At 36.2% G+C, this 25,540-nt stretch overlaps 1 protein-coding gene across 7 annotated transcripts in view; it reads right to left on the bottom strand.

Moving 5' to 3' along the window:
- Positions 1-320: 320 nt before the first annotated feature.
- The window catches only part of LOC121867523 (flocculation protein FLO11-like), a 139,195-nt gene continuing 113,975 nt past the window's right edge, over positions 321-25,540 (bottom strand). For 6 of the 7 annotated variants that reach the window (XM_042367507.1, XM_042367511.1, XM_042367510.1 and 3 more), the window contains 3 exons: positions 22,276-22,377; positions 6,803-6,943; positions 321-2,710 (listed from right to left, as the gene is read on the bottom strand). In XM_042367507.1, the coding sequence (XP_042223441.1) occupies positions 2,477-2,710; positions 6,803-6,943; positions 22,276-22,377 (477 nt within the window). In that variant the 3' untranslated portion in view covers positions 321-2,476. The remainder of the gene's footprint in view (positions 2,711-6,802; positions 6,944-22,275; positions 22,378-25,540) is intronic. The other variant, XM_042367509.1, reaches the window with a different exon arrangement.

The following is a 25,540-nucleotide window of genomic DNA, read 5'->3' on the forward strand; positions in this document are numbered from 1 at the left end:
TTTACACAACACCAACCGGTAACATTTGATGCCATTATTTGAAGTGAATTGAACTTATCTTAAAAAACCAAGGATGTGTAAACAGCGCTGGTCAATGGGATGGGTGGTAAAGGACTACTGGGTAAGTAAGCTCCCAATGGTAAGTGTCACACTTGGGGTAGTCTTATACAGCAAATAGAGCATAAAACCTACTTTTGAAAAATTTTTGGGGTTGTCTTATACACCCCCATCGCCTTGTAGGCCGAGATATACGGTCAGTGGGATTACTTAATTGAACAAAGTACAGTACAGTATAGGTTAGGGTAATGAAGTATGTCATCTAGTCTGAATAAATTTATTTTTTTTTACATATCTAAAACCAGCCCTCACTCCTAAACTGGACTTCTCAAAACAAGTAAATAAGCCATTACAGATTCAGTTACAGTATATCACATTCACTGCCGAGGCAACATACATTACAAGTGACAACTATCCCACACTAGGATGAGAAAGCGTATATATCTACTTATTTATCTTAGGAAGCACTCGTTGTATCTCGAGTCAATGTGATAAATATCTATTTAGTCTGTAATCTAAACACTGATAGCATAAAAATAATGATGTTACGTTTAACAATATAATCATTACAGATTTATACTGTATACAATGTATATATAATCTTGGACGATATATTATGTTCAGAAGCAAATTATATTATCCTTATATACTAATAACTACGTGATAACAAGACCAGGAACAAATGACCAACTCAACTCAAGAGTTCTTTGGTGTGCTTATTAACTGACTAAATCAGTACATGATTAATATGATCTTCATAAAACACTTGCAAAATAATGTTAAGACTAATAGTCAACTTATGACTGTCAGTTAATATTAACAACTATAACACCAACACAACCCATCATCACAAACTCCCAAAGTCATCCCGTAGCATTGGTAAAAACCTACTTCAAATGATACTTTGTTCACTAAAAAAAATAACCATAATAAAATTATGATAAACATTAAAATATTTGTTGTTTTTCATCGAAAATTAGTAAATAAATATATAGTATATAATAATGGTTGCCCCTCGTATTTGAAGATTGCTGGCCCTAGGGCCACCTAGGTATGAATTTGTTTTCAAGGTGTAGCCAACACAACCTCCACACCCAAAGTTAACTCGCTGTATGACCCATCGTCAAGGAATAATCCGAGAATGCTGGGCAACTCGCCAACTGCACTGGCTAACCATTACCCCGGATATTAACCACTAATGTACAAATAGTAGAGTATATATAAATTATGTTTAAGATCACCAATCCTTGTCTCCAGGTTAAGCTTTGTAGGGGAGAAATTACATACAAGTTCTGTACTGTGCAATAAAATTTCACTTCCATGAATAATATTTTTTTAATGATAGTTCATTAATGAAATACCTGTACAGTAATTCAGTAACCAATTAGCTACCAGTCACACAAAAATTTTTACTATTATTTTCTTTTCTTTCTCTTGAAATATAAACATTACAGTAGTAAAAATAAGAACAATTACAATACAGTGAAGAAAACTTATATAGATTATAATTACTTCCTCTTCTATTTTCCTGATGAGGAATTTAATACTAGTTATTAATTTGTTTTGTCTCCTGTAATTTTATTTATTTGTTTTTGTTTCCTGTAGTTGTCCCTTAAAGCTGACTGACAATATCAAGTGATTCTTTCAAAATATTTTTCCCAACAATAATGTATGCACTATGATTGACAGCAAGTGTTACAACTTCTTACTACTGACAAATTTTAAATATTAGATTTTAAAAATGTATAAAGGTTTAAAAAAAGTCCTTGCAATTCATGTAGTTACAAGTAAGTTGAATTAATAAGATTCTAGGAGGATGAATTGAAGAGTGAAATGCTCTATGTACAGACAAGCAGTTAAATAAAGCTTCTTCTTTTGGCAACACAATGCATCATGAGATATCACTGAAAAACAAACTACAAGTACTTTTCTTGCTCAGGTGATCTTTTTAATTGTATTAAATTCATTGCTAAAGCAAAAGATAATGAAAAAATATAGAACATTTACATTTGTTGAACTTGTACTACAAAACACATTTAATTATCATTCTTAGGATTAGCAATTCTTACCCTATACCTCTAAGGCCCCATATTATCAATAGACTCTTATGTGAAGTGTATACAAGTGAGCCGTGACAAAGGTATTAAGATTCACAACCTGTAATCTGTATAATACTAAGTCCTAACTGTTCATTTATCACAGGTTGCATAAATTATAAGTGTGAAATTGCATATCATCTGTATCATTGTATAATAAACTAGCAAATCACAGTAACTAATTTAAGCATTTTAATCACAGTCACTGTAAAAGTGATATTTATTTAATGTATATTATTTGTAGCATCATCTTATAATTTTGGTTCATTTGATGCTAAATATACAATATTAATCATCATAATAATAACTATACTTTTAGGTTTTCACTTGACAACTTTATCAATGTTATATCTTTCGCTGTCTGAATAACCTAAAATACTCTCAATTGCCCTGAGGTGACCCTTTGAATTATCCTTATCGGTGAGGAAGTAATAGATGGCAGACTTAAGAAACTGAAGTGTGACTTCTGGGTCCAGCTCCCCATTTCTGTTGGTACTACTACTGTTGTTGTTGTTGTTGTTGTTGTTACGAGAAGCAACTTCACGGTGGTAGAGGGCCTGGAAAAATAATTTTTGGTCATCACACAAAAAAAAAAAAAATACCATAGCAGACACCCATCCCATACACAATTAGGAAAAATAAAATTCTCTTGAGTATAAATTTACTGATACTTTAGGTTGAAACAAAAATAAAATAAATACAATTAATATATAAGTAAATAAAAGTACATTATTGTATTAAGAAAATAATAGTTATAAAAAATAAAACACTAACTAGTTTAAATCTCAATATGTAGGAAAAGTGCTCACTCTGTAGCAGGCTTCCCTTTCTTGCATTTTAAAACAAAAGGAGACATTCTTTCTTCACATTTTTGCTAACATTCATTTTTATCCATTAATACATTGGAAGCCTAATTATTGACCATGAAAGTTAAGCAGTTGAACTACATATAGACTAAAGAAAAAATCTGATACAGTACAGTATTTAAACAGCTGTGCGTTGCTTAATCTGAACTGCCTAAACACCATGTTGCTCTGAAAATCACTACACGATGCAGTACAGCAGCATATGATAGTCAAAACCTTACCTACCCTAGTGATATCTAATCTCATAAACTTGTTCTGATAAACTGGAATAACGGGCAGATCCAGGAATATAAAAAAGGGGGAGGGTCCAAGAAGTTGTGGATGGGGAAACATGGCGAGCAAAGTGAGCTCACCCAGCAGGGGTGGGGGGAGACATTGTAAGCCCCCCAGAAATTTTTTTGAAATCTGACCAATAGTAGTCAATAGTAATTACTTTTTACTTTACAAAAATGCCCGAGTACAATACGTACTGCATTATATTGGACTTTTCTGATGAAAATGGAGGGTCTGGACCCCCAGGAAGCCTCCCCCCCCCTGGATCTGCCCCTGTTTTGTAGAAATAATTCTCTCTCTCTCTGTCATATACACTGTGTACTGTACTGTTTATAAGAAAGGAAAAATACAAAATACTCAGATTAGAAGAATGCCCAAAAAATGAGTGTGTGTGTGTGGGGGGAATGGAAAATACTGTAATACTGTACTGTGGTGTGTGAGGGATGATGTTAAGTTGATGAATGCCTCAAGGTTAGATACAGTATATCTGAATGAAATAACTCTAGCAAGAATAAATAAAATAAACCTCTGAGAATGAAAAAATTAATAATACAACATATATAGGTGCTCCTATGAATATACTCATCATTGTACTTATGAACTCTCACTGATACAAATAAACCTGTCCATATGCCCTGTAATGTACTTATTCCCTGCAATATTACTATAAGCTATTTATACTTTAAATACTGTTAAGTGCTGTTAAGATATGGTACTGTAATATGCTGTATGTATATACAGTATTATTGGAGCATAACTGTAATGTACAGTCACTCACAAAAGTCCTGTCATCTCTCCTGAACCACAAACCCCAAGATTCAGACAAGTGAATCTGAAGCCTTTATGGACAAAATAATGCTTCAGAGTCTACTGCTTCAGGTTCGAGAATCTGATTCTTGGAGTATGTGGAGCAGCAGGAGAGGCGACAGAAGTTTTGTGCATGACTGTATACTGTAGTACATCCTTTAGGTTTTAATCTTTTTACACTACTGTTCACTAACTGCAGGGGTAAAGTTGGACTTATTAACGAGCCTCAGGAAAATAATTGGTCTGTAAGTAGAGGAGCACTGTATAACACAAAGAATGTAAGAACTAATCAAATTACTCTCCCAAAATTAATGAAAGAAGAATATCTGTACATTACTGTGCAGTATACAGAACCCCAAACAAAAACAATGAGTACAGAAAATAACTCTCCATGAAGGAATGAAGATGGTAATCATTTTATAGTAAATGGAGTAAATCAATCATTGAGAATGAATGAAGAATATAATACAAGAAGGAAGAATGATTAAACTTTTACATTAAAGAAGAATGAAGAAAATAATCTGCCCCCCCCCAAAAAAAAATACTGCATGAAGATAATTTAAAATTAATGAAGAAAAAGATTTAAAGAAAAAAAGAAAACGAGCTCTGAAAGAAGAATGAAGCAAACAACCCATGGAGATTTTTTTTCATATACAGTAATAGTGAAGCGGATTTATTTGAGGTAAACAAGACGAGTGTTTCCTCTGCAGGGGTAATAACACTGACAGAGCATTCATATTTAAAGAATAATACAAAAATCAAACAAATTCTTGAGAGGTGAGTGTATCCCACACGTTTGACCCCTTAAACATTGGTCATCATTGGTGGAAGTTACCTGTAGGGCTGCCATCCCTACATCCCTACATCATTGGTGGAAGTTAGCTGTAGGGATGGCAGCCATCATCTGTGGGAGTTTTATGGAACACATTTTTGTGCATGTTGGGTGAGGGGTCCGTACCCGCTGAGTAAAGGTTAAATAGTTGTATGACAATAGAAACACGTTAGAGAGCAGGAAGTACCAAAGTTTAAAGTAAAAGTAAGTGAAGTTCAGTATAGTCAAGAAGTGTGATAAATGAAGAAAGTTAATATTGACAAAGTGGAACTTGCCTGGAGTAGGGAGGAGCATGACTGGGACAGAGAGAAGAGGGGGTTGATGGACTGGATTTCAATGGCACAATCCACATGGAAATGGCAATAAAAATATAGAAAGGAAGGAGACAGATCATCAGATGTGAATGGTTAGAAGAGGAGGAAAGAGTGATGGACTAGTCAGTGATGAGGCTTTTTTTCTCCATTTCACCAATCTCAGCACACTAGCCATTCTGGCAGTTGTTCTGTTCAATGTTGTGACCTTCATTGTCCAGTGTTAATACAGGAGGAAACTGGAGTACCAAGAGAACACCAGCAATGCGTGGTAAGGTCACACTCGATAACACTCTGCACATCTGACCCCAGACACAGTGGCGAGAGGCAAGAGTTACTACTGAATTTATTCAAATAATGACAAGTAGAATTGGTGGCCCACTACACACATGATAGCAGTATTGCAGATATTAAGAATTTGACTGAATTAAAGTGTGGATGAACATAAAAGTGCAAGGATACTAACATTGGTGGGTGGTGCAGTGAAGGTGTATATGTGGGGGCTGGAAGTAATGATTGAAGAAAAAAGAATTGTACACAAATGTAAAAAGAAAATAACCCTCCTAGATAGAACAAAGAAAACCCTCTTGAGAAGTACAGTAGTGGACAAAATTTCCAAGAAAACAATGAATGAAGATACTAACCCTCCAAGAATGATTGACTCAATAACCAAGAAAATATGAACACATGTTTCTACCAGTATCAACAGTATAAAAAAGATACAGTATTAATTTTGTTCTTTTGTCTTTACAAATTACAAATAACTGGAAGAGACAACACACAACTTTTGAAGGGCTTATATACAGCTAAGAATAAATGAGTGTATTTAATGATACAACTACAGTACTGTACCACATATAAAGTAGCAAAATTTACGAGCTACTGTAGTGAATTAGCTGGCAGTGAGCATGCAAGCAATACATGCATGATATACTCACATTCATAACTGTTGGTCTGAAACAATTTGCATGCAAAAAATAAGAACCTTCAGTCACTTAAACACATACAGTAGTAATCCCCTAACATGGTTTTTAATGACATAATGTGTAAAGAGGGTAAGGAATCCCATATAAGGTAAATGTGAATTCTCCGCTTCAGTATAATCCCTCCAAACACCTAGTACAGGTATCACACAAGTTTGTTTATACAGTATTACAACTACAAAATTGAAGGTGTTTAGAGACCACTAACAACAGGCATCTACAAAAACTCCCCTAACACATAAAACGTGCACTGTTCAGTAGCTGTATATATCTTTTACCCTAACCTAACACTTCTCAAAAAGTTCCCATTACCGATACGTGCTTTGCTGCTAACAGACTTGATATCTATTGTTGCAGCTACGTGAGCAGGAGCGGTGCAAGACAGGTTTGATATACAATGGCCTTCAGCATATGCAATGTACTGTATATAGTTCACTGGAGAAAGTATATAATTTTACATGTAGTATCAGGTGTATATTGACTGTTGTGTGTCAAAGCAAAATCAAAACTGAAAAAAAAGGTAAAATGCTGGGATTATGTGCATGTTTGTGTACAGCGAGACAGGCAAATTACGCACCTGTCTACGTCCCTGGAAGTACAAACTGATGGCCTGTTTACCGTCCAAGAGTGCTGCTTTTGGTGCACCAAGAGAAGAAGCCTTTGTGAGGGCTCGGACCACAGGGGAGGACAGTGAGCAAGGGAAGAGGGGTACAGCTCCCTGAAATGGATAGCCACAAGGTTCGACCATGCGAAACTGCGAGGCTCAAGATCGTGGTGTATGCCCAAACCCAAAGAGAGTTGCTGAAGACAATATTCTCCTAACATTACACACTGTTTGGCAAGCTGCATTACTCCAGACGTTTGTCAACCAAATAGATCAGCGATTTTCAACCAATGTACCACGAAGCATCCGTAGATGTGCCGCGGGAGTTTAAATAGCATTTGGATAGCATTTAAAAAAATAGCATTTGGATGCATTTTGACGTTACTGTTACTTTTATGGAGCGCATTAAACTCCTTTTTTTCAATGATGCAATAAATAAACAAATGTGATGTTCATTAAAAGCCCAAATGGCGGTTTTAAATTCTCTCCTTAATTCCATAGTGTAGATCCGCCAATCTTCACTGCCAGCTGTAAGTTTCGGTAATATTGATGGTGTGCCTCGACCATTTTAGTGCCTGGCTCACTGTGCCGTGAGATGAAAAAGGTTGAAAATCACTGAAATAGATCATGGTACAGTAAGTGTTAAAAAACCTAATTAGTCCCACATGAAGCTTTACCACTAGTTTACTAAGTAAACAAATAGTTATACATCAGCAGCCAAGAAAACTTGGTAAACAAATCAAAACAATTCCTTCTTATATTAATAATAGAAGCATCAATAAATAAGAAAATGCTATTAAAGAAAAAGAACCCCTTACTAAAAAATCAGCTCAAACAAAATATTCAAGAATAACAAATACTCACTGAAACATTCCACAACTTGTAATTACAATAGCCAATACGTTGTACTCAATACACATACAGTAAAATTAAGATCAACTTTACACCAGCTTATGTCAGATAAACTGTACTGTACTTCAAAATATAGGTCATAGATATCTTACTAGGTATAGCACATGGGATCACAAGAGAAAAAAAATCAAGGGCTAGTGGCATCAATGAGGTGTGTCGTCATGACGGCAAACAAACAAAATTACATAATAAATCATTTGTTTCTTACATTATAAACAGACACGAAATAAGCACCAGTGGGGTTAATGATTAATGTCATCTCCAAAGAATCTGCAAAATACATTGAACATATAAAATTGTACTTGCAATAAATTTTGAAGTGTAGCATAAAAATAAAGTGTAGTGGTATGAAAGCAAATTATGGTAGACCCACTAATTTAAGAGCCCTGGTGGTGATCCCTGATGACTAACAGTGATCCATTGGACAAGCTGTCTGACTACCGACCGTGGTGGCCTCGGTTCAAATCCGGCACCCAGTGATGAAATTTGTTTACATTAATCTGCAGACTTCATTATTTTTGTTACTTTTATTCTGTTATCTAAATATGGAGAACTTTTCTATCAATTAGTTCAACATTTAAAGATACAGAAATTTGACAAAACATGAGAAGTTTCAAGTTAATTCAACTGACAATTTCTTAAAAAGTTGACCAAGAAAAATTATTGATATTTTAAAACAAAAGAAAATTATTTTACAGGCATCATGATGAATGTGTGAGGTGCATGATCTAAAGGTTTTATACATAATAATACAGTAAATGCTCCTAAGATGTCCTACATCAAAGTACTGTACTGTACTGTATTATATTGTATTGTCCTTTGTGTTTTAATACACTGCTTGATTCATCAGGCATACACAGTACAGATACAGGGTAGTTATTTTAAACAGAGTAAAATGCAACAGCTAAAGCTGCTGATTGAACTTTAACAACTTTTAATATTGCATTCTGACTAGCAGCATTTTAAATATCATCACATGGTATTCAAAATCATAAAGAAGAGATGATGGATCAATGGTTTACTGAGAGAAATATAATGGAAAATTTTAACCTCATTATTTAATTCGAATATGCCAACATTGTTATGATGAATGATTTTCAATTATCAGTCATGTTAATGCAAATGATTCAAATAAATTTCCTATGGAAATATATGTTGTTTTTTTTGTTATACAGTAAGTCCACGTATAATGTCGGCCCGCTTACCGGGTAACGTTGTTTCGGTACTACGTTGCTAATCTGTAGATACCAAAAATTCGTTTAACGTCCCGATGACTCGGTACAACATCGCTTTAAGTTGTCACTGACTACTTTTTAAGGTGCATCACCCTCTCTCGTCTGGCCGCGCTACGCTCTCTCAGTGACTCATCACCCCCCTCCTCTCCCGCCATACTCCTCCCCTTCCACCATCTGCCTCCTCTGCTTCACTATCCACCACACACTCACTCTACCACCTCCACCCATCGGTGAGGACCAATACAAACTAAGTAGTTGAATATGTACACACTATTTTCTATAGAGATGGCAATAATTTTCTGTATATGTAGTGTATTTCATGGGGCAAAGGGAGGCTCAGGAACGTAACTAGCATATTTTATCTATTTATGGGGAAAATTGATCCACTTAATGTTGTTTCATATAACGTCGTGTTTTTAGGAACTTACCCCTGACAATGAGTGAGGAATTACTGTACTAGTAAAAAGAAAGAAGACACCAAGAAGTATCAAGCAGTCATGGGTTAACTCATACTTGAGAAGAGGATAGAGGATTAGGGTCATGCGGGTCGTGTGTGTTGCGTGTCTGTAACAAAGCATGTTAGCACTCAGGCCTTCATTGTTGAGTGGCAGAAATGGGACAGTGATTACATAGGAGAATCAAGATTGTTTTAGTGATGTGAATGTGTAAATCGATGTCAGATTTTAATGTTATTCATGAATGTATATTGAAAAACACTCTCTACTGAGAGGAGGAATATGCCAGGAGGTATACAACCGCAAAATCATTGCCAGATGACAAGAGTTATCCAGAAAATTTTAAAGGAGATGTGTGCATGGCTGTGATTGATCATCCAAAGGCTGATTAGAAAATGTAGTACTGTGCCTCTAGCCAAGACAGTCCATGGTGACAACAGTGATTACGGTGAAGGTTGAAAATAAATTGAAGTGAAAAACAAATTGGGACAAGCAATTAGGCACCACTGCCAGTAGTAAACCAAGTCATATTATTTTGGTGCCACAAAGAAAGTGTGTGTGTTTCTCAGGTACTGTACTGACATTGTGCTTACGATACACCATTCATAGTAAGATACAGTGTACACAGTGACAGCACATAGATATATATTCATTGATGAGAACTGGAGAAGAGAACATAAGTAAATAATAGTTAAAAAAGAAGAAAAAACTAGCAGAGCTCTCTTGAATGGCATTTATTGCCACCACAAACAAAGTTTTAATTTTTTCTCCGTGTTTTCTAAAGAAATGTGATTGTGCTTATGATCCACCAACCCTCATAGGGAGATACAGTGTATATAGTGATAGCACACAGAGATACGAACAAATCATCGAGGAGAAAAAAAAAAGGTCAAACTGTCTTGGACGGCAACACAGGACGACCGAGGGTGCCAGCAGCAGAGCAGCCAAGTTTTTTTTTTTAATAACATTAGTCTACCACAAGGGCATGATCACTCACACATCTTAGTTCACTTAGATTACAATTAGTAGATGTGATCATAAAGGAAGTCATCCCAGCGAGGGGTAAATTTCTTCGTCAGAAGAAATTAAATGAGAGAGTCCGGTGGTTGGCACCAGACAAATAGGCCTATGTACGAATGTAGCAGAGTGGGGCTTTAAGAGAACCTCGGTGCTAAAGCCCTGCCACAAAGATACAGATTAGAAGCAATTATCACAGTGATAATAATGATTAATATTTCAAATTTTGTTAACCGAAACCTTTGTTTCAATGGGATTTTGGATAATTGGTTCCAGCTCACCGAAAATTACATACAAAGTAAAAAAAAAATGCAGTAAAGTACATTACTTTGAGGTGTGTATGTAGAAGGCTCTTAGTTGATGATGATGATGATGGGAATTAGAAGTGGGGGTGGAGGAGAAGGGAGAAGAGAAGGAAGAGGGGGTGGAAGAGAAATCACCCCATGCTTCATGCCGTCATTTCACCCATAAAATTTTAAGTTCACTAGGTGTAATTCAAGATTATTTTCTTTAAATCAACACTGCACTACACTAAATATGTTAAATAAATTTCAGAATGACCAATAATTGTACTGTAAAAACGTAAAAATACTCTGTGTTCAAGAGACCCACAAGCAAGATGTTTCCTCCACTGAACAGAGACACCAACTGAGGCCTTGGTGGGTGAGTGAAGTGGCTGTTGGGCACACCAAAAACTAGTTCCCTGTACTGCAATTATGTTAAATAAACGCTAAAATGACTAAAAAAATTATATAAACCTTGGAAAATGATTGAATAGTACAACCTTCTTGATATTTACTCCAATTTTAACGAATGCAAGCCCTAGAACCGATTTCTGTATTGGCGGACTGATCTTCCAGCTGGTGAGCAAGCCAAAGCATGTTGAAACATTTCCGTAAGAATTTCGTTAACCGAATTTTTGTTTGTTAACCTTATTGAATATTCTTATGGAAGGTAATTCGTTAACCGAGGGACCACTGTATATGGAGAAACTATGAGTAAATAAAATTCTTTAATATTTATATAAATTAAAGATACTTGTTTCTACAGTATTTAAAATACTCAAAAGTATGATTCTTCTCTGTTTCCATGTTTTATAGCGACCACAGTACAGTATTTTGAATGGAAGTGCTGGACTGAAAAGTACCTTATTTGTATGTCTATTAAGATCAACTTGTGTAATTTCGTGAAGGTACAAAGAAACTCGACATCACATTCTATAATGTAAATACTGTATATGCTGTACAGACTAACAGTCAGACAAATTACAATTACAATTTTTGAAGTGAATTTTCAAAGTGGATACATATTAAAGTATTTTTTTCAATATAAATGTACATTAAGTGTCATTTATTACCTAAATCTAACTGTTGTCCTGAAGCTTTAAAGTTGATTGTAAAGTTATGACACAAGGAAGTTTTTCCATCAAAATCTTGTAATTCATTCAATTGAGTCACATGTAAATTTTCTTCAGTAGCCTAAAAATTTCCTCAAGCATTTTTTCAGTTGACTTTATCTCTACATCTTCCATATTACAGATTTCAACAATATATAAAACACTTGGTAAACAATTGTAAATACATGTACTCAACTGGCGATTAAAACAACCAATCACCATTTGCCTTATGAAAAAATAACATGAGGAGGTATGAAATCCCATTTTATGACTGAGAAGAAGAGACACATTACCTGCCAGATATTGCCAGAACATCTCAACAAACTTGTTTTGTCCTGGGAGTTATCTGCAATCTTGAGGCACATATGTTTTACACTTGGATCAGTTCAAATGATGCATAAACAGCCACTCACCAAACTTAAATATGGTTTATGAAGCAAACTCTGACCCTAATTCAGTTGTTCTTCTAAAAGCCAGTGAGTCAACAGGGACATGGAGATGAACCCTAAACTGCTTATCTCAACTTGTACCTACAGCCTCCTGTATCATGAACATTTTTCACCTCAAGGAAATCCATCTAGATTGGAAGGGGATTTAATGTCACGAGTATTTTTCCCCCAGGTTTTATCAAATCCATCGTTTTATGGCCTACAAATCATTCAACAACTGATGTGCAGGATTTCATGCCAACTATGAGAGGGAAAGGGAGATTGGTCTGATTAATGAGTTATTAATCAAGAAAGTCAAGCACTTCATTCAATATAGAGTCACTTGAAATGCCCACGAATATGCGAGTTTGAGTAAAACAGCTAAATGGTGTTGGTAACAGGTGAGTGTCACTGGTATTAAAATACATCCTTATAAAAATCTTTTCAAAAATAATATAAAAATACCATGAGTTCTTTTGAAGGTAGTGAATCTAGTAGATCTCTTTAGATATAAAAATTGGTAGGGAAAGCAAAGATAAAAAAAATTTCAAGGCCATAAATTTAGACCATGAGTACCCATTTACCCACCAGGTCAAATATTAATGCCACAGAATTAGGGTATGTCCACTGGTGACAAATGATGGGATATTTGCTTTAGAGGAAAACTCAGATTGATGAGCTATGATTCAGGTGAGTGAGTGGCCAATTATGCAATATTTGCACTGATATAAATAGATAATGAAATTGTTAGGGGTGTCCTGGAAGGGGGTTTCGCAGGTCACTTGTTGAAAAACCAACCAGGCATTAGCTTTTATGATGAGTCATTACACTTAGTACATATCATCACTCACCTAACATCTGGGCATGATTTAAAGTTTAATTTGACTATAATTCACTCTTAGTTATGTTCTAGTTCACTTTCTAATTGACTAAACACCATCAATGAAGATCTTTAACCATACAGTACTGTAGAGCCTTACAGTAGTGTCCCAATACATATCTTGTGATAAAAACTAAATCATATTTAAGTTCATATGAATTTTTAGAGTAATTCTTTTAGACATTGGACTAGAGTACTTACAGTATACAAGTACAAACGACATAGTTCCATCATATTTTTTGCTTAAACTCTTTGACTTTCTGGTAAATGCAGTGTATGTCATGTGTTAATAAAGCCTTAATAAACACTGTTGACAATTATAAACCTTTCAAGACAAATGGTAGAATACCAACACAACTTATTTTTAATTTAAGTTTATAAATTAAACCACAAGGAATATGATATACCGTAATTATGGCACTAATAGTATATGGAGTCAGTAAACAAAGACAACATGTACTTCAAAGATATATAAATATTTGTGTAAGTTTCTACACTAATAATAAAATCTACCATTAAATGGACATAATAATACTTCCACAAGATATTGGATCATCAGTACAGTACATAATGGGTTTAAGGTTGAAATCCCATTTACTGATCAAGAAGAAAATCTGTGAGATGTACCCCTGCCAAACCCCTGTCATACCCCAAAGCAGTTTAATGCTTGACAATAGGGACCTGATCATAATGGATAATGTATTGTACTGTAATAAGAAATGGATATATTGCAACCTTTCTTCCCAGTCAAATCTGTATATATTCATGTGAAACTGATGTTTTTCCTGGAGACCAAACCTGAAGTCAATGATTATGCAGCTTGCTCTCCCGAACCTACTCTGATCACCTAACTTAACCTATTTCTGCCCTTGACTTGGGTCCCTGCCAATTATGGATTTCATTTAAGTTAGGAGGAAAAAAAATTAGGTCTCTCAGTCAACTGTTTGATTAAAAAAGTAATTTTTCAATTATCCTTTACAGCCTCAGGTAAAGAGATGAGCAGGTTATACTGTATACTTCAAGTGGACAACAGTCATGCATCCCAAATTAGGAAGCAGTCCTCAAAAGGGGAGACCCGAAGCATTGTTACAAGCTCCTGGCTCTTTTCTGAGTGCCCATTAGTAACCTGGGTCATTATAAACACAAATGCTCATTGTGAGCACCTGTTACTTACTTGAGGTCATTGTGAGTACCTATCCTCTTCACCACTGATCAGCTTGTTAGCCACTTGGGCAGTAGGTTACATCTTTGTTATGCACTGGAGTTGCTCGGGGATAATTATGAGCACTTGATATTGACAATGAACACCTGGGGGTCATAAGTACTGCACTGTACTTATTTTACCCTGATTTACTTAGCCCTATAGGTCCTCAAACAATCACCCAATTTGTAATGATTTGAGCAGGTGAGAAGGTATTGCATTCATCACTCAGTAACAAATAATCTTTGTGGATAGTGTTTCTGCAGTCAGTATTGGCAGTGCTAAGTCTCACATGTCTACCAGAAGAACAGGAATACATGGGCTATATATATAGTCAAATACACTGTACAGTACTATTCACTTTTAAGATGTAAAACACACTGTATTTAGTATTGAAGTTTGTAGTTACAATGGCCAAAATAGAAGGATATACATTTAACTGCACATACAGTAGAGAAAAATCGTTTATAATTCTATGTGTAGTCTATAAGCCTTCTTCCATAATAGCTCCTCCACACATCCCTATTTAATAATATTTAAATAGATTACTCCATCAAGACACTTACATGATAATTCCTATGCCCCTTTTATCCCCCTAAATTCTCCACTTATTTTTGTATGCTTTTCATTTTGATCTGCACTTGACAGTTTTCTATGTGTACAGTTGTGGACAAAAAGAATTCAGCGGGAGGGAGGTAGTATACGGAAGGGGAGGGGTGTAGGTGGCAGTGAAAAGTCCCTCAAACATTCAACTTTTATGGTATTTTTTGTGGTTGTTTTGGTGTATTGAGTTATTTACTGTACAGCACATTGTTAGTGTAAGGTGCACCTACCTCATACTTAAACTACAAAAACTCAATTAATGGTGCAAAAAGAAAATCACACTGTTAATTGCCACCCGTGCAATTCTGCCAAGTCACCACCTACCGTTACCCTCCCTCACCCCACATCCCTTCTTCCTTGCCTGCCGCCAAATTCTTTATGTCCACAACTGTACATAAAGTCACCTAAATCCACTCTAGGTATTCATCTTCCTGTATCGAATCATTCATATATACTGTACAAGGGAAAAACAAAATATACTGTAGAAGTAAGAAAATATAGGAAAAATCTCATCTATCAATCTACCTACACCCTTTACTCCTCTCCCAGTTGTGTGTGGGATAGAAGTAGAAGCCCCAAAAAGTGAAGTTGTGGTGCAAAAACAAGTGTGGAAAGTGACAGGAAAGGGTTGAAATAAGTTAAAATATTCCCCCCATCCCACACACATACACACATGCCCACACACACACACACACACACTTTCTTAAATCATCAACTTACATGCACATAAACAAGTGAATCCTTAACCTACACAGCAACTTAAAACTATTTCATATTAATTCACTGTGTATACTAAGTTGTCAGGTTGGCAGTTATTGTTCATGCTAACACTATCCCACACAATATAACTCCACAGTCAACAATCATTCATCTAGTGCTATCCCAAGCAACACCTCAAGACCTTATTTATCAATTCATTTCAATATTCTGACCATCCCTATTTTTATCCCATGCCTTCAACCTTGGCCATAAATCTTTCTTATTAATCTTTCACCAGCCTTGCAAACCATATGCCCATACTGCCTCAATGATCTCCCCTTCACTTGGCTCTCCATTGACTTCTCAACCCCACTTTCTTTCTTTACATATTCATTCCTTAATATATCTATTTTCCTAATCCCCATATTTTGCAGACTTTCCATTGCAACTGCACTCCTGGTAAGTCTTGGTATATTACTATTACTAGTTTGAAACAACTGAGTTTCACATCAATAAATAGGAATTGAAACCAACATTTCTTCATCCAGTTTCTCTGAACTCTCTACACCCAAATTCCAATTATTAGTTAATGCTTTCAGGGTTCCATTTATTCTTCTTCCTTGCATAACTTTATTATTATCTTTAATTTTCCTGTTTCCACCATTGTTGAACATTAGTCTCAAAGACCAAATTTTATTCACAAATTTCAACTCCTTCATATCCAACAAAATCTTGCTCTTTCCAGCACTTGAACATTCTTCTGCAAACAACATAAAATTTACTACCTGTACTACAGTACATATCTCTGCACAGAATAAATTATACATAGGAAATGTAACAACTTCCACTTTGTACCATCATACCTCAGTTGTACTGTATTCCAGTCCCTATTTTCTTTCATTTTCATGTACAGTAGTTCCATCCTTAAGGATACTAAATAACAAGTAATGTCCAACATCTCCGGCACACTCCTAGTATTTCAAACCATTAAGTCACACAATAGTTAACTCTAACTCATGTATTATTTCCATCACAAAAACTGGACAACTTTCAATCAATTTCCCACAAAAGATAAACACTTCCTACTATATCTTCCTATTTACCTTAAGGCTTGCTATATCTCCATGAATTGACCAGTAGTACAGTACTTTCTACTTTTGTAAGCTTTTCTCTACCATCTGTGTTAATACAAACATCTAATCAGTACACCCTCTTCTTTTACTACAGTGATTCTTTAGGTTTCTTGCATTACAGTATAGTCTGGATTTACACGGTTTTTGTTTACGCGTTTGGTCATTTACGCGGTGCCTTGCCAGAATGAAATGTTTTAATTACGCGGTAAATTTCATCATTTACGCAGCGAGCGGCTGGAGAGGTCCAGACAGGCCGCGCCATTTTTTATTCACGTGGTCCATTCTTGACCATACGCGGGAAGCAGCGCGGGGAGGGGTGCGCATTATGTCACTGTTGCGTTATCGCTGACATCATATGACTTATCGGACTGTGATTGGGCCACTTTCTTTATCTCCCTCCGCCGCTAGCTGTGATTGGTCTTATGTTATATGACGTGGCCTGGCACGGGAGAGAAGCTACTGACCTAGCCGCGCCAGTCTCATTGTTCTCAGTCACTGCGTATACTGTTCTCTCTTGTGCCCGCTAATTTGTTCAACAATGGCTTCCGCTGGACCCCCACGACCCCAGAAAAACCTTGAACTACCTGGCCCAAGCCGCCCCAAGCCTAAGAAGATACGACGAGCTTTAAGCTATGAAGTTAAATACAAAATCGTGCAGAATTTGGAGAAAGGAACGAGACAAGTTGATTTGGCTCGCCAGCATGGCGTGAACGAATCTACGATCCGGACGATCAAGAAGGATGCTGCCAAGATTAAAGAACACATGAGCATCACAAAGTCTGCAGGTGCTTCAATGGTGAAGTATTGTCAGAATAAGGTGCTGCTCAAGACTGAGAACTTACTGGTGAGCTACTTAATTCGTCAGGCAAGACGTAACAAGGCTGTGGACACGCGGGCAGTGTAGGACTACGCTCGTGAACTGTACACATCAGTGGAGCGCAAGATGGGAATTGCAGAGTCCAAACCCTTCACTGATCCTCTGGGTGGCTGCAAGGGTTTAAGAAACGGAACAAGATAACCAACATTAACATTGTTGGTGAAGGAGCCAGTGCTGACCGTGCTGCCGCCATGGATTTTCCTCCATTCTTACGAGAAGTTATTGAGGAAGGACAGTACACCGATGACCAGGTGTTCAACATGGGTGAATCCGGTCTGTTTTGGAAAAAATTACCTTCCAAGACCTTCGTTGTCAAGTCTGCTAGCAAGTGTCGGGGCCGGAAGTTGCAGAAGGAGCGCATCACCGTCCTGTTTACCACCAATGCCTCCGGTACCTGTAAGCTCAAGTTGTTGGTGATCCACACAGCCCGCAAGCCACACGCATACAAGAACATGGACATGACCAAACTAAATGTCGAATGGCTAACCTCACGTAAGGCGTGGATGTTCACTGGTCTGACGACTGTTTCATTCCTGACGTGAAGAAATTCTGCGCGCAAAATAATGTGCCATTCAACATTTTGTTGCTGCTTGACAACGCACCAGGACACTCGCCCCTACCGTTGGATCGTCACCCCAGTGTAAAAGTGGTCTTCCTTCCTCCCAATACTACGTCGTTAATCCAGCCCATGGACCAGGAGTTGATATGCAACGTCAAGGCTGCATTCTCCGCAAAGAAGTTTAAGCTCCTGAACGACTACACCAACACCAAAGATGAGTTGCGTAACCTTCTGAGTGGCACAGATAGCGAGAGCGACGACAAGGATCCAGAACCAGAGTTAGCAGAGCATGAAGTGCGAGTTAAACAGTTTTGGAAAATGTTTAACGTAAAGAAAGCTGTTGATTTCTTGGTGGAGGCATGGGGCAGCTGTCTGTGGCAACGATTCGTCACGCGTGGTGGCATGTGTTGCAAGGTATCCCAGGTGGGAGGCAGAGGCAACCTGTGGCTGGTGAGGTTCAGTCTGTTGCAGTGGCAGTGGACCTTGCAAGAGAAGCTGCACAGTGTTACAGCTGCAGGCTTCTCCCAGACCACCAACGACGACATCATGGAAGTAATCAGGGATCCTGAGGTGACTGCCGACGAGATGTTGGAAGACAATGATGTCAGTGAGGAGGCAGGTGGTGCGGCAGCAAGAAAACAGAAGTTAACTCATGGTGATGTAAATAATGCCATCGAGTTTGCCGAGAAACTCAAGCTCACCCTTTCCAAAGACCCTGTCAATCACCGGTATGAAGTCTTCAATAACCTTCTAGACCAAAGTATGGAGCAGTACATCAAGATATATCACGACCACATCAACACTAGCCGTCAGCGTATCATCACCGACTTCTTTGCCCGCAACCCACCACAGCCAGCCCAAGTCAGTGATAGTGACAGTGATGGTGACTTTGAGGGGTTTGTCAGGGAGGCCCTGACATCTGTGGTGGATAGTGATAGTGATTCACCTGAGGGCCACTAATCTGCCCTCTGCCTCGGAACCAGCCCCCATCCTCGTATGCCGACCCATCTCTTCTACTAACGTAAGTGTTAAACCTTGATTTTTCTTTTACCTGGTACAGTATATTATTCTCTTATTGATATTTCTCTTCTATATTATGTGTGTGTGCATACCATCATAAAATGAAGATACTATTTTTACTACAACGTACGTATTGTGTCGAAAATGTGGAGTTTGGGGGTCGGCCCAGTCTCTATTTCAATTAATCCCATGTATGTTCTGTTATTTCGTTTACGCGTTTCTCGTTTTACGTGGACCCCCACGGGTTCAATTAACCGCGTAAATGCAGACTATACTGTACATCAATATCCTCCACATATTCCCTGTAACTACTATCCCACCACTTTCCCAATTTAATAAATAGTTTCACAGACACTTCTGAAAAATTGCACTCAATTTAAGTGGATATGAGGGGTATGTGCCTTTGTTGTCAGTATTCCATCTCACAGAACCTCTGCTTGCCAATAGTTTTTTATACCCCACACTTGCAATGTGTGTGGAATTCACTGCCACAGATTTTTTCTGTATTATAATATAACTGTTTCAGATATCCTCAACCTCTGGTGAGGGAACACCTCACTGAATGGATCTGACAGTGACACTGTTTGATCTATCCCTGCACCAACTGTTCTTTAAAAGAAACCTAAAAGACTAAACCCCTTAAAGAGCCAAAGCACATATTGTCATAAGATTAAATAATGCTTGAAAAATATTATGCTACTTCAAATTGTGAAAAGACAATCTTGCCCAGCTAAACCTTAGTTCCATATCTACCATTTGTAATATGATGGTCTAACCAAACTCTTACCTCAAAATTTAGGCTACAGGTCATCTCCATACCTTCATACACCACTGCAGTGCTTACAACAAATGCTAAAGAATTCTGCTTTTAAGTTAAGCAAATAAATTAATAAAGCCTGTGCCACATACTGTACTTGCAATACATGTTAAAATGTGCATCAAGAACGAAGACTTTTACTATGAGCAACCATTTATAAAAAAAAATAGAAAAAACAGTAAAGAAAAACATGACAGGAAAATGAACTCTAGATGTGCAATATGACTGCATGTTATCGTAAGTCTATCCCCTATCACATTTTTTCTGATGTCTTGAGGGTGGGTCACGGTAACGTCAGGTTGACCTACCGTACATAATTAACCCGCTCTAAATCCAGCTAGTGAACCTATCCCTTAACTTTTAATTAGTCATAACATTGTTTAGGCATTTACTGAATAATATTTGTTGTGGAGAAGAAAAAAGGGGTAACAACAAAAAATATATAATACTGCACGGAAGAAATTAATGTGTGAAGTTGGGTTTCTTTCCCCAGGCTTGCAAACCATTTCTCAGGGAGACCAGAATAAAGCACAACAGATTACAGTACTTTCTTTTGTCAATCAGTACCTCCAACTGCTGTACCTAACCAGATGTGTTCTGTTATGGCATTTCCCTTTAAACAAAATTTAAGTAGGAAAAACAACACCACCACCTAAAGGGGAGCTCATTATTTTAGTATAATACAATTTATATTCATAGCAGTTTAGGAACTTTTATACTATTCTATGGGCAGACTCTTATACTGTATAACCTACTTCCTATACCTCAACCTAGTCAGGGTTATACCACCACTGCATCTGGTATCCCTTCACTCCCTAGCCACTAGTGTCAGATTTCCTACAGCTGCCATCACATAACATTGTACAGTAAATATGGCTCACAATGTTCCTGCCACATTTTTCTTGTGTCTTATTCTCAGTTTATCATATTTCTAAGGAAGTATTAAACTTTTCCATTTGAATAATTACACAATTTTATACATAAAGTGTGAGTTCATAAAAAAATGTATCTAGGAGTTATCTGAAGACATTTTCAAGTTCTGAATCAAGGAAACAGGCCTGACTCAAACAACTATCCTTCAACAAAGTTACTTTACTTTATTGCTTGAAGTTAAAATGAACCTATTCAAAGTAAAGGAAATTATGAAAATATCAAAAAGGAAAAAGTATGAACATATCAAAAGCAGAAAAAACATAAAAAAATACAGTACACCATCACACATACAGTAAACAAACAATCTTACCAACCCTATTTATTTCATATAAGTCCTACTGCGTTAATTATTTGCACGTCTTTACACCCTTCACCTAGAAACTCTAATTACAAATACTGTAGTCATGAAGAAATTTATGCCACAGAGAAACATACTGTACATACAGTACTGTATATTGCGAGTTACATTTACATGACAGTTTAGATATGCCTTTGTTCTCTAGACCAGATGACTATAACATTCTGTGTTAGTGATTGCAAAGTAAACAAAACTGGTGCTATAACGTGCAAAAATTCCCAAGAGAACAGGAAAAAATAAAAAAATAGAATATGTTATTACATCATCACCATGAACCAGCTCACCATGGAAAATATGAACCAGAGTGCAAAAAATAAATAGATACAACAAAAGAAGTATGACCTAATGTATGTACAGTAATACAAAAAAAAATAGTGTAATATTTAATACAGTCCAGTACTGCATATGTAAAGATTGAAATATGTAAATACGTATTACCTAAAATGTGTAGTGTAAAATGTGAAACAAAAGAAATTGTACCTGAAATATATCATGGTAAGAGTAAATAAAAAAATGTTCCAACTTAGAGTTTGTTAATGACCAAATAATGATGGAAAACTTTCATACATGCACTGAAAAAAATATTTTCTTTTACATAAATTTTCAAACAATATCACTACCTATTCAAAATCTGACAGTGCAGTAATAACCAGAGAAGCTTATTCAGATATGTTAAATATATGAGTAACAAGATAAACCTCTGAAAAGCAATTGGTCATCACCGCTCTGCTAGTCTCAATCTACCAAACTCTAAACATCAAGGAATCGACAGGATTACAAAATTGGATCCACGTAACTACCACTTCTGACAACAACAGAAATAACAAAAACAACACCAACATCTGCTCACAGTAAGTAGCTGCCAACTTGAAGCTCAGGTGAGAGTGTGAGGAATTCACATCTAAGCACTCCACAGAACTAACCTTTATCTTCTCTAGCTCTTCCTCTGTACGAGCTAACTGTTTCATCAGGTCCACCACTGGGCCACCTGAAGATATGGACGACTGACTTCCATCTTCTCCATCCTGAACAGTAGTGAAAACAGTTAAAAATATATACTTGTAATTTACTTACTACTGTATAAAGCAACATAGTCTATGTACTATACAGTATACTGTTTACCTGCATTATCTACAGTATATACAGGTACACACTAAATTGTATACCAGTACTGTAGTGCCTGCATTACCTATATACTGTACATACTAAATTGTTTACCAGTACTGTACCTATACTGTCTATATACAGTACATGCTAAATTGTTTACCAGTACTGTACCTATACTGTCTATATACTGTACATGCTAAATTGTTTACCAGTACTGTACCTATACTGTCTATATACAGTACATGCTAAATTGTACACTGTACCTTCATTGTCTACTGGGTACTGTATATACATGATGAAGCAACATAAACTTGGTTGATGATTTCTCTGAATAAATATTTACAGTACAATATCTCACTATCGATGTAATGTACAATATACAAATTCCTCTAACTGATCATTCTTGAATATCAAACATGGTATACTGTGTCTACTAAGCTAACTTTACTTAGTGTGATGTCTTTTCTCAAAATCAGTTCTCTCCCCAGCATACTGTATTTCAGTTGTTCATCTTTTCCAAATTTTTAAATGTGAAAGCTCAATACAATGTTCAGTGAGATCGTTAAGATTTATAGTTTTCACTCATGGTAATCGATAATTAATATCGTAGTATGTTTTTGAGAAAATAGACACTAGATGAAGCCTTTTCCAAGCGAGTACAATTCTTAAATGGGATTCTACATTAATTGTCACCCTGTAGTTTCAATAATTCAAGTCACAAAATACTACATGCAAATAACAAAAACTAACTGCTACCTTAGTAAAGCATCAATTTTCTATCTGATTTTTTTTAAGTGTTAAAAAATGTACATTATGGGGTAGGTTTTTTTAACAGACTCGATAGTTCAACTAAATATGAGTTCCCACTACCTGTTCACCTGTATCTGTACCTACCAGTAATTCCACACTGCCATAGAAATGTTTAATAATGTGTCTAAAGATGGTGTGAGCATTAACCGCCTCCTTAAAAAGAATTATACAAATTTGCTGGACTTTGGTCTAGGTATTTCTAGAGTGGAGTGAACCAAGTTCACATTACCAAATAAAATTTATTAACACATGACATCACTTTGACCTATTAACCTGGATATGTCAGATGCTTTTATGTGGAAGTTTATATTTCCTGATTAAATTTTAAAAGAGGAATTGTTACAGTATTTCATAATTTTAGCCTTAACATTAGTCACTGATGCTCATCTTTAAACTTTGGGGCATCAACAAAAAAAAGTATGGTACAGGTTGTACCTCTCTAGTCCGGCATTCTGTGGTCCGGAAACTCCCATGGTCCGGAACGATTTTAGTTTGCCCAATAGGTAGATAGGCAGCTCTTTTTTTTTTCTTTTCTATTTTTACTTATTTGAATTATTATAATTATTATTACAGGAGTATTAAATTTTTGTCCCTCAGGCCCCAATGTGGGTCAGTGTCCTATGCCCGGGTGGGCTAATCCCCTTAAAAAAAAAAAAAAGCCGCGGGAAATTAAGGTTTGTTTACATCCGGCAGTTCGGCTGCTCTCTCTCTCTCTGCTTGTCTATACACATGTACAACATTTAACCCTTCAATATGTATGAGCAGTAAATAAGTGTTGCTTTCATATTCTTATGTAGAGTAATGACGATATGTTTTCACATGTGCGCACTTACATACGCGCAGTCTCACTTTTTTTTTTTACCATTAATGGTTAGCTACTTATATTGTTCCATTTATTAACATTAAATAATATTACAGGTACTTCAAACAACCATATTAATTTTTTTACATTAATTTTTCTACAGCTAAAATCAGGGTCTTATTTTCTTCAGTTTTATATGAAGAACCAATCAGTCACTGGTTTTGTAAGCTTTAACATACACAATGCCAGCAGCCGTCTCGTCTCTAATATTCCACATATTATTAATAAATTGTATTGTTAATTTTGCACACACAAACATTAATTCAATAAAAACAAATTCAGAAACATTTATTAAAATATATATGAACAGTAAATAAGTGTTGCTTTCATATTCTTATGTAAAGTAATGACGATATGTTTTCACGTGTGCGCATGCGCACTTACATACGCGATCTCTTTTTTTTCTTTACCATTATCGTTAGCTACTTCTATTGTTCCATTTATTGACATTAAATAACATTACTTAAAACAACCATATTAATTTTACTACAGCTACAACCAAGGTCTTATTTTCTTCAGTTTTATATGTGGAACCAGTCAGTCACTGGTTTTGTAATCAACGAAAACAATGCTGTGTCATTTCCTCATATATTTTAATATTCTACGTATTATTAATGAATTATATTGCTCATTTTGCACACATCAACAATAATTCAATAAAAAAGACATTCAGTCATAAACAATAATAAATCTTTTGTACATAAGAGAAATGACGCTGTTTACACGATTATGCACGTCGTCTGCACGTTGGCGGGCCGTTCATACCCGTCGAAATTCAAGTTTCCGCCGTCAAAATTTTTATTTATTTATTTTTTTGTGTTCCAATAAAATACGTTAAGAATTAAAAACTCGCGAAATTTCAGAAGATACTATACGACATTTAACCCATCAATATGTCTTCAAAGAGACCATGATGCAGAGAAAGTGGTGCTAGTGCTTCCAAGCATAAGCACAAGTCACTATCTATCCAGGAAAAGGGTGAATTTCCATGGTCCGGCACCGGTCAGGTCCCGAGGTTGCTGGACTAGAGTGGTACAACGTGTACAGTACTTTTTCTTTGGTGTTGTCCTTAATGTCTCTTATTACTGCAGTATTATCAGGGAACTCTTCTACATTTCAATATCACTTAACTCTGCAAAATTACATTCATATTCTGTACATCTAGTGATAATTTAAAACTATTATGATCTCCAAATGAACTAAAATTGCAATCAATAATAGAATGAATATGTAAGAGAGTACTGTATGGATATTGCCTCAGATTATCAAGTGAAATCAAAACACTGTAAATCTGGGCAACTAAATGCTACACCTAAAAATTCATATTTCAAGGATAATTCCTGTTGGGTATGTCATACAGTATTACTGGACTGATTTTTTTTTACCTTATTTCTCTCTACACCTTCCTC

The sequence above is a fragment of the Homarus americanus genome, unplaced genomic scaffold (assembly GCF_018991925.1).
Source record: "Homarus americanus isolate GMGI-L3 unplaced genomic scaffold, GMGI_Hamer_2.0 scaffold23598, whole genome shotgun sequence".
NCBI classification, from domain to species: Eukaryota; Metazoa; Arthropoda; class Malacostraca; order Decapoda; family Nephropidae; genus Homarus; species Homarus americanus.